The sequence below is a fragment of the Blennius ocellaris genome (assembly GCF_963422515.1).
Source record: "Blennius ocellaris genome assembly, chromosome: 1".
Lineage (NCBI taxonomy): Eukaryota > Metazoa > Chordata > Actinopteri > Blenniiformes > Blenniidae > Blennius > Blennius ocellaris.
Genome location: NC_137650.1, coordinates 32739975 through 32750687, shown reverse-complemented (window position 1 = coordinate 32750687; position 10713 = coordinate 32739975). Strand labels below are relative to the sequence as shown.

Below are 10713 nucleotides of genomic sequence, written 5' to 3'. Positions count from 1 at the left end.
AAAGATGAAGAGTAAAATTAAACAAGTGTCTGAGACACTAATCTTTGTGCTTCGTCTCTTAAAGAGACAGGTACACTGAAAATAACCTATTGGATTATATACATAAAAAAAAAAAGCAATTTGTGGACAAAAATCATCATGAAATATTCTGATTCATGTTTGGCTTGTGATAAATGAAGCAGACGGACACGGCGCCTCCTGCTGGCCTCTTCAGCTTTATTCTCTTTGGAGAAAAACCCCCCCAAAAAACGATAAAATGTGCACAACAGTCGAGACGATAGTTTATATTCTCGTACACAAAACATGAGGAGAGCTTAATGGCGAGTTCAGTAAAGGGTAAATAGGTAAAGCTGAATATAACCTGATAAGAAGCAGAATTACTGGACATTTTTTTGAAATCGAGACGAAGCTAATGTGTGCTAACAGTGTCCGCCATGTAACAGTGCTGCGGACTCTAGTTCACAGTACACAGTGTTAAAGGGCGCGCTCAGACCTGGCGCTAGCTTGCGCTTCGGAAGATCCGGGTGATCAAACGTGAGCGCGACTTGTCTGTACCGCGAGTTTAAGCCTGCGTTGGACGGTGTCCTCTGTCCCGGCCGCTATAAGGCACCGTGTCTCTGCAGACGTCCCGGCTTTAAAGACGATGTAGGTATAACTCAGACACTCTCTACAGTGATGACGAATACGAAATCCAGTATTTTCCCGCCACCATGACTACCTCTGGTTTGGTCTTTAGAGCTCGCCAGAAACGCCAACGCCAAAGGTGTCCCCAATGAAACGTCCTGCAGGTCTCCTCCGTCAGAACACCGTCGACGGCAGCGAGGATCGGCGAGCGCGACTCAGTCCGTCCAGATCTCCTCGGCTTGTGAAGGTGTACTCCACCGTCTCCATCTGTGGAGGCTTGTCCTCCCGCTCGTCCTCCTCGTCCTCGTCCTCCCTCTCGTCCTCCTTCCACATCCGCTGGTACTCCTGCTTCAGCTCCTGGTACGAGCGCGAGAAGGTGTGGAAGATGGAGGTGGCGGGGAACGCCATGATGAGGATGCCGCTCAGGATGCTGGTCAGCGCCACGATCTGGCCGGGGATGCTGCGCGGCACCATGTCGCCGTACCCCACCGTCGTCATGGAGATGATGGCCCACCAGTAGGAGGCCGGGATGCTGCTGAAGCTGTGGTGCGGGTGCGCGGCGGCGAACGGCGCCAGCTCGCTCTCAGCCAGATGGACCAGCGGCGAGAAGAGGGCGACGGCGACGCAGACGAACAGCAGCAGGAGGCCGAACTCCCGCATGCTGCGCTGCATCGTGAGCCCGAGCGTCTGCAGGCCCAGCGAGTGGCGGGCAAGACGCATCACGTACAGGATCCGCAGCGCCCGCAGCAGCCGCAGGATCAGGCTCAGTTTGTCCAGGTAGCCTCGGCCGGCGCCCACCACGACGGCGTCGTCGTCCTGCGACCCGTCCTGGACGTCCACCACCAGGGACACGTAGTACGGCAGGATGGCGATGGCGTCGATGATGTTGAGCGGGCCGCGGGCGAAGGCGAGCTTGCTCTGGGCGTTGACGAAGCGCAGCATGAACTCGAAGGTGAACCAGGCGACGCAGATGGACTCCACCACGAACATGCTGTGACACTTCTGAGAGCACTCCCCCTACAGGCACAGGCGGGAAAATGCAAGTTTTACAGGAAACCAGTGATAAAAATACGCCGTTCAACTTTACGGCCTGCAAGTAAATTCAGCAAAGCACAACAGCCGTATACAGGTACACGAGAACCATCTTACCTTTGTCTTTAATGCACAAGATAACATGTCACATAATTTACATGTTTAAAATGACACAAAAATGATTTCACGTAAAAATACTTATAAAAAAACCCTAAGAAATCAATATGGTCTAATACGTCTAATAAGCATAATGAATTAGAACATTACTGTCATTACAGTGAAATGTTGATTTGCAGAAGAAGAGTGGGAATGTTAATTTATATATTGATGATGATGATAATACTAATTTTAATATGTACTTAAGCACTGATGTAAAGTTAACCTTTAACATGCTTTAGACTTTAGCACTTTGGAAACGCTTTGTTGTTTAAATGTGCTATATAAATAAAGTGGATTGGATTGGATTGGATTTAGACGACATGAACTGTGACATTTGGGCTTAAAAATTTGATTTTTTTTTTTACAGGGGTGAAAAGAGAAAAGCATTTTGATTTACATTTAAAAATAACTTGTACGATGTCAATAAAATAAATAATAAAATGCCAGTTAAACGCTTGAGTACATTTAATCTCTACAAATGATTCATAACAATAAAGGCTCCTCCGTCTATTACCTGTTCATTTGTAGTAATATTAATCAGGCATTGTTTAATATTAATGTGAGGTTTTCCATTTTAAGAGGTTTTCCATTGTAAGAGTCCATAGTAATAATAACAATTTTCAATATAATTATATTGAATATAAAGGTGCTGGTTCTTTGCATGATATTGACCCGTTTGAATAACCAGCAAAAGGCTGCCGAGGTCATGTGATTCCAATAAAAGCAGATCCATTGTGTACCCACTAATGAGGTCAAAGGTCAACAGTTCAGTCAGATGATTCGGCTTAAAAAAACGGCATGACAAGGAGTCTGTTTGAAGGAAGTCGAGGAAAGGTTGCGCAGTGAAAAGCTCAACAAGAATGTTTCCCCACGGCAACAAGATAACCTGCAGGCTTTACTGTAGATTGTAAATGATCTGACTCACATCTTAGACAGTAGAAACCACTGTATGGACTCGGGGGGGGGTGGGGGTGGGGGGGGTCACAGGGTTCATGCGTGAACCCTGTGACTGTTCACACGTGAACCGTGGCCAGGAAAGGGTTTCAGGTAACCATTGCCTGTGGAAACTTTTAAAACTGCTCACCTGTAAAGCCTCTGGAAAGTCATTGTCCAGTAAAACATCTATAAATATTTTATAAGCGTAAATTATAAACCATCATCTGTGAACGGTTTTAAAGAACCGTCGTCTATGAACACTTCTGAATCCAAGGTCAACGTAAACAGATTTTCTAGAAGCTTTTCCAGAAACGTTTCCTAGATGTTTTGCCGGACACTTTTCTGAGGAGCTTTTCTAAAAGCTTTTCCAGAAGCTTTTCCTAGGAGCTTTTCTAAAAGCTTTTCCAGAAATTTTTCCCACAAGTTTTTCCAGAAACTTTTGCTAGGACCTTTTCTAAAAGCTTTTCCAGAAGATTTTTCTAGGCACTTTTCCAGAAGATTTTTGTAGGCGCTTTTCCTAGGAGCTTTTCTCAAAACATTTTGTAGAAGCTTTTCCAGAAGCTTTTCCTAGGAGCTTTTTTCTAAAAGCTTTTCCTAGAAGCTTTTCCAGAACCTTTTCCAGAAACTTCACCTTTGAGTTTTTCTATGAGTTTTTCCAGAAGCTTTTCCGGAAGCTTTTCCTAAAAGCTTTTCCAGAAACTTTTTCAAGGAGCTTTTCTAGGATTTTCTCTTTAAGCTTTTCCAGAAGCTTTTCCTAGAAGCTTTTCCAGAACCTTCACCTCTGAGTTTTTCCAGAAGGTTTTCCGAGAAGCTTTTCCTAAAAGCTTTTCCAGAAACTTTTTCAAGGAGCTTTTCAAGGATTTTCTCTTTAAGCTTTTCCAGAAGCTTTTCCAGAAGCTTCACCTCGGAGCTTTTCTATGAGTTTTTCCAGAAGGTTTTCCGAGAAGCTTTTCCGGAAGCTTTTCCTAAAAGCTTTTCCAGAAACTTTTTCAAAGAGCTTTTCAAGGATTTTCTCTTCAAGCTTTACCAGAAGCTTTTCCTAGAAGCTTTTCCAGAAGCTTCACCTCGGAGCTTTTCTATGAGTTTTTCCAGAAGGTTTTCCTAGAAGCTTTTCCGGAAGCTTTTCCTAAAAGCGTTTCCAGAAACTTTTTCAAGGAGCTTTTCTAGGATTTTCTCTTAAAGCTTTTCCGGTAGCTTTTCCTAAAAGCTTTTCATAGAAGCTTTTCCTAAAAGCTTTGCTAAGAAGCTTTCCTGGAAACTGCCTCACTGGGCTGGTTTTTCAGAACCGCTCAGATTGGCAGTGATACGAAGCTTCTCCCACACAGACAACAAGAAGTTGAGCCCTCCTGTTCGTCCTCACGCTGCCAATTCATCTGGAATCCGCCCGTCGGTCGAAACGATTTGTTCTGCGTCCGCTCGGGGGAAAAAGAGCTGAAAAACACAGTGAACGCCGCCGAGTGTTTCCATCGATTCCCGAGGAGATGGAAGATAAAAACAGAGTCGGCTGTAATGTGAAGTCTCATTAAAGGGAAGAAAGAAAAGAAAATCAATTTTTCCAATTTCGGCGCGGTTTTGACAGCCGAGTCAAGAGAAGCAGCTTCTAATGAGGAGAAACGGTGAAATAACCACCTAATAACCGCCGGTATCTCTCGACCGCACATAATGAGTCTTTGCTGAGGCAGGTCTCATCGGGATCAATATGTGTGAAGGAGCGCTGCATGCTGGGTAATCAGAGCAACAATCAAACGATCACCACTCGGCTCTGAACCGGCGGGTTCTGAAAGGTTCCGACCAGGAAGAGAAGCTGCTTCTCAAGACATGGAAACTCCCGTTCCGACATCCTGCTGGACAGTAACTTGAACAAGTAACTTTAATCTGATTACTGGTTTGGAAGTAGTAACGCGTTAGGTTACTGGTTACTGAAAGGAAGTGGCCTCACCCAGGAGAGTTACGCTCATGTTGCAGATGTGTGTCGGATGTATTTATGACTTATTTCAGATTTAGTCCACGTATGAATGAGGCTTTTATTCAATGTCAAAATATCAGAACGTGGATCTGATCTGTGTGAGAAAAGAGGGAAAGAAACCGGCTGTGGGTCGTGTCACACTGACGGCTCCAAATCTGAGTAAGAGTAAATTCTTATTCTTTTTATGGGGGGTTCAACAGCAGTTTACGTTCATAAAGTTACATTACCGCCATCTGCTGGTTCTGTCCATCTACATTGCTTCCGTCCCTGATGATTGTTTCCCGTCTTCGTCATTTCGATTCAACGATGGCTTAACGTCCGTCAAGGTGCTCTACTGCCCTCTGCTGGTTCTAGCTGGTCTTTACTGTTCCCACTCGCAAAAGAAAGAAGAGAGAGAAGAGAAAGAAAGACTTGACTCAAGTCTAGAAAGAGAAAGAGAGGAGAGAGAGAACAAAGAGACTTGACTCAAGTCAAGAATGAGAGAAAGAAAGAGAGACAGATGAGAAAGAGAAAGAAAGACTTGACTCAAGTCTAGAAAGAGAGAGAAAGAGAGAAGAAGAGAAAGAGAGGAGAGAGAGAACAAAGAAAGACTTGACTCAAGTCAATAATGAGAAAGAGAGAACAAAAAGACTTGACTCAAGTCAAGAATGAGAGAAAGAAAGAGAAGAGAAAGAGAGACAGATGAGAAAGAGAAAGAAAGACTTGACTCAAGTCTAGAAAGAGAGAGAGAGAAGAGAAAGAGAGGAGAGAGAGAAAGAAAGACTTGACTTAAGTCAAGAACGAGAGAAAAAGAAAAGAAGAGAAAGAAAGACTTGACTCAAGTCTCAAAAGGGAAAGAAAGAAAGAAAAGAAAGAAAGAGGCTTCACACTCAGTCTGAGGTCAAAGTAAATGTCAGGCCCAGTTATTTTAATTGACTTTGCTTCACTTTAATTTAAATTCATTTCTAGACGGTAACTTGAATCTGTCATTAAAAAAAAAAGTGTTCTAAAGACGGAAAGAATCCAAATCTCAAAACTTTTTTCTTTTGGGACACGTCTCGTCTCGCCTTTTCAGTTCAACACAAAAAAGCCACGGAGGTTTCTCCAGGAGTTCACCGGTTAGATTTCCACACCCGACGGGTCGATACCGTCGCTCCCTGAACACGACCTTTCTTTACACACCGGTGCTTCGGTCCGTCACAACACCCCGTCTTCGTCTCCCCGTTCGAGACACGAGCGCCGATTGTCTCCGTCTGGCTCCGGTTTTGCCTTTAAAAAAAACCCTGTGGACTGTTTTCAGGCGTTTATTTCCTTGATGAGTCTATCGACCGCCGACGCGTTGAAGAGGAATCGATGTCGGTGTGTGAAGGTAATCACATCAGCACACTTCAGAGTCTTCGCATCGGCAGAGAGGCTTCTAATCAGCCTGTCAGAACATCCCATACGACGGCCAGGATCGCCGTGACGACGACTTCTCCTCTGAAGTCTTCTTTTACCCTTCTTCATCTAACTGGAGTCTGTTTATTCGTTCGCTCCATTTAATCACATTCTGGCTGCTGCAGTCAAGCGTTCTGATCTGCATGTTGGACAAAAAGTACTTCAGCATTAGTGTGAATTATGGTCTAGGAATCCTGCTGCCCCCTAGTGGCCGGGGTATCAAACTGCTGAGACACGCTGGTGAATTAAAAACACAAGCTGTAGCCTGAGGAAATAATCAATTGTAACCATTGAAGAGTTCCTGGATTAATGAGGGTTTAGTGGAAGTATTATATTAGCATTAGTTGAGCTGTTAGCACCGTGTGGCTACGTCTCATGAGTCACTTATTAAATTCATCTGAAAATACATTGGTTAGTGGAGGAAGATGCTCTATAATCTGGATGTTGGAGGAGGAAGATGCTCTATAATCTGGATAGTAGAAGAGGAAGATGCTCTATAATCTGGATGATATTATGAGGAAGATGCTCTATAATCTGGATGTTAGTGGAGGAAGATGCTCTATAATCTGGATGCGAGTGAAGGAAGATGCTCTATAATCTGGATAGTAGAGGAGGAAGGTGCTCTATAATCTGGATGTTATTAGGAGGAAGATGCTCTATAATCTGGATGTTAGAGGAGGAAGATGCTCTATAATCTGGAAATGAGATGAAGTTATATACATTTTTCATCGCCTCTTAAAAAATATCAAAATATCATCATACATGACGCTGAAGAGACGCTGCCTCAAAGACCCTGTAGAGGTTTGATTTTTTGATTTTTTTTTTTTTTTTTTTTTTTTACACATTGCAGTGTTCTTACAGGTTGTGTGTTTTTTGTTTGTTTTGGATTTTTTTTTTTTTCTTTGGTAAAATTCCCAGATAAGCTCAGAGTGCGATACCTGCAGCAGTGCGAGGCTGGAAATGTGAGCACAGCTGAAGGACGCTCTGCGTGGGCTGAGAAACGGTGCAAAAAAAAATCAAACTCATCAGCTCCACTCAAACCAAAGTCACTTCAGCATTAACATTTCCCAACACGCAGGTCTTCTCCCCCCCCATTAATGCTATTTTAAAACTGTCGCACACGTTTGCCTCACTTCCTGTTCGACGTCAGGAGGCTGCAATGTTCCACCGAGCCGATTTGAGCTTTTGCAGGTTGCAACCGTTTGCTCAAGGGTACTCTGCGGTACACGGGGAATCGAACGTGCAACCTGGCGAGCGTCGGACGACCCGCTCTCCCGCTTGTGACTGATTCTTACTATAATCTCAGCCTGAATCTTGCTTTTGATTAAACATTAAAAGGATTAAATTCAGCCACGTCGCAAAAAAAAAAAATGGGGGGGGAAACAGGAAGTGATGTCATACGCACCCTCTTCTCCTCGTCGCGCAGGTCCGGCATGGTGCTGATGCACAGGCTGATGACGGTGACCAGCACCATGACGATGGAGAGGCAGGCGAAGACCTTCCCCGCCGGCCCCGAGTGCGGGTTCTCCATCACCTCGCGCAGCTTCCAGACGACCCTGCGGTAGCCTCCGCCCACCTGCGCGCTGCCCTTCCTCGCCGTCACCCTCTTCTGCCGCCACTCCTCCTCCTTGCGCTCGCGCTCCGCCACCTCCTCCACGCGGGCCAGCATGCGGCGGCGGCAGCAGCGCTCCATGTGCCCCGGGTCCACGCCCCAGTAGTCCAGCTCGTCGTGCAGCGACACGGCGCACAGCTCGCGCAGCAGCCGCAGCTTCCCCGCCGCAAGGAAGTTGAGGACGACCCGGAAGGCGGTGGGGTTGCGGTCGAAGAAGTACTCGCGCCGCGTCTCGTCGTAGTCGTCGCAGAGCCGCGCGATCTCCTCGGGCGTGGTGCAGGAGCGCAGGCGGCCCAGCCGGCTGTGGGGGAAGCGCTCCAGCGTGCTCCACGGGAAGGCGTAGCGGTTGCCGCCCACGTTGACCAGGACCTGCAGGGCGTGGTCCACCGCGTGCGACGCCCTGGGGTCCCGGAGGAGCCGGGCGCGCTGAAAGTAGACGCCCTTGAGCGTCTCGGTCTCTGGGATCTCGGTGAAGAAGCGGTCGAGGCTGCTGTCGTCGCTGCTGATGGAGTAGGTGCTGAAGTCGTGGTTGGCGTTGCTGATGATGGGCATGCTGGCAGCGGGGGTGGGGGGGGCGTCTGGGCGTCCGGCCGGCTCCTCGCTATGAGGAAGAACGTTTGGAGCTGCAACAACACCCACACGCCCACCCCCAAAAAAATATATATTAGTCATGAAAATTAACTCCTTTCCCTTCTTTTGAGTGAAAACCAATCGTTTTTTTTTTTTTTATTTTGATTTCAGAAAAGTTTCACGTTTACACGGCAACGGGAAGCTGATAAAAAAATGATGTAGTACCCATGTTTGGCCACAAGTTAGTGCTGTTGTTTTTTTTTTGTTTTTTTTTAATGAAACCACACACATTCAGAAAACAACACGCGATAAACGAGCTCCCAGGGTACTCTGGTGGACAGATGAAGTTGCATTGTTATTACGGCGACTGTCAAAATAAAACTACCAAATCGTTGAAATTGTCCTTGTGTATAAATGGGGGGCCTAATTTTAACAGCCTCTACTCCCGCCAAGCTTCTGATCACGGGCCCCCTGAGACCTCTAACACCCCACCCCTTCAGGGACCATGTGAACGACGTAACCACATTAAATCCAGCATGTCTGCCGTGGCTGAGAAAAGCAGAAATACTCTGAAACACACACACATAAAAAAAAAAAAAAAGAAAAAAAAAAAGATGCTCCTTTCTTTTTTTAGCTTGACACTTCGCTCAGCCACTTCACACCCATTCGCGCCTCGACTCGTGGGACTCCAGACCGACCCCGCTGAGCCCAGAGAGCCTGACAAACCTGAGAATCGCCAGCATGACAAGCTAGGAAGGACAAAAAAAAACTGTGAAGGACATTTCCACTCAACCGCAATGAACTTTGAATGGAAGCCACTAATGTGTGAAAACATATGCTGGGAGTTTATCGCGACGCTTCAGCGACAACCAGATCTGGGGCGCGACCTTCAAATTTCCTTCAAACGACGTGAAGCTGTTAGCATTAGCATTAGCAGAGACAACTTTACAGAAAGTAGTGGAACTTTTATGGGAGATAATATCCGCCGCTCAAAATCCCTGCACCTGTTAGCATTACAGCTAACTCACTAGCCATTACCTTCATCACGCGTTAGCGTGATAGCTGCTAACGTACTCCTATATTTTTACATCCATCTGCTCACCTAAGACGCCGACTGAGTTTTGAAGGCGGCGTCCATTTACACGGAAACGGCAGAAAACGTGCTCCTTTGGAACAGTTAAAAAAAAAAGTTGTTTCCTGTGGCTCCAAGCATCACTGTCGTGTGAACCGATCCCCAAAATCCCCCAACATTTTCTGTTTTCACTTGAAGACGTCGACATGTTAGCATTGAAGCTGCTTCCTCCCTCACGTATTAGCAGTTAGCTGCTAATCCACTTTGTTTATAGCAACGCGTTACTCTGTTATTATTTAGTAGTTGACTCATTGTGATACATTAGCGAAAAAAAATAATATTGCATTTTTGATATACTGGCACTTGCGAGCAAATTGACTTTGATGGTTGAACAAGTCGCAATCTCACTTTAATATATTTTAACTTTGCTCCCAAGGAAATATTAGCATTAGGGTTTTTTTCTCACATTCTTATTATATAATCATTCAGGTGCTAAGTGACTTTAATTTGTTGAATTCAATTAGGAAATCCGTTGATGCATTACATGTTGTTGTTTTTTAATTCTAAGATAAACATTAAATGTAAACTTTATGTAGTTGTTAGCATTTTTTTCCCCCAGGACATCAGCATGCTTAAAACGGAGAGGAAGCTGGGGTATCATTTCTTCACGATAAATTAAGAGAAATCAAACTGTCTGATTCTCAAACAGCTGCTGAGGTTGTTTTTTTTTTGTTTTTTTTAAGTATATTTCATAAGACCTCTCAGAGCTGAAGGGGTTAATGTTTTCACACGGATTTTCACAGAAATACCTCGGCTGGTCTCTGAGGCGAAGCCCCGTCTTTGCCCACTTTTTTTTTTTAGCAGTCGGCGTCTCCTCACGTCAGTCCCGGCCTACAGTGACGTGCGAGCGACAGACGGCTCGCTTCAGATCGGAACAAAAATCAAACCTGTGCGCGGAAGTTCACGTCGCTCTCGTCAAAACAGAAAAAAACGATTAAAAATGCCCTTTTCCAAATGTAACCTGCCTTCGCTAACCTGAATAAAGCGGGAAAGAAGGTGGAGGATGGCTGTTTCCAGTCGCTTTCAAATGAAAATGCGTCATTTTTTTTGCCTTTTTGGTTCAGAAAAGTTTGGATTGCAACGTTGTTGAAAACGACGTACATTTATAACGCAAACACTGAAAACGATGCAGTTAAAATGCCAGGCCGTGAGTTGGTCGCTGCGGCAGAGAACAAATGTGCTATAAATGTTAACAAGGGCAGTACGGCGACATTCCACACGACCAAGTTCGATTGTTGTGACGGTGACTGTCAAAATAAAAGTACC

General features: G+C 45.4%; 1 protein-coding gene across 1 annotated transcript; it reads right to left on the bottom strand.

The window, feature by feature from the left end:
- Positions 1–798: 798 nt before the first annotated feature.
- On the bottom strand, positions 799–8297 carry LOC308131454 (voltage-gated potassium channel regulatory subunit KCNG2-like; the record flags this gene model as incomplete). Its single annotated transcript, XM_080498182.1, has 2 exons — positions 799–1641; positions 7539–8297. 2 exons carry the CDS (start codon positions 8295–8297, stop codon positions 799–801), a joined length of 1602 nt encoding a protein of 533 aa, XP_080354308.1.
- Between the last annotated feature and the right edge of the window lie 2416 nt (positions 8298–10713).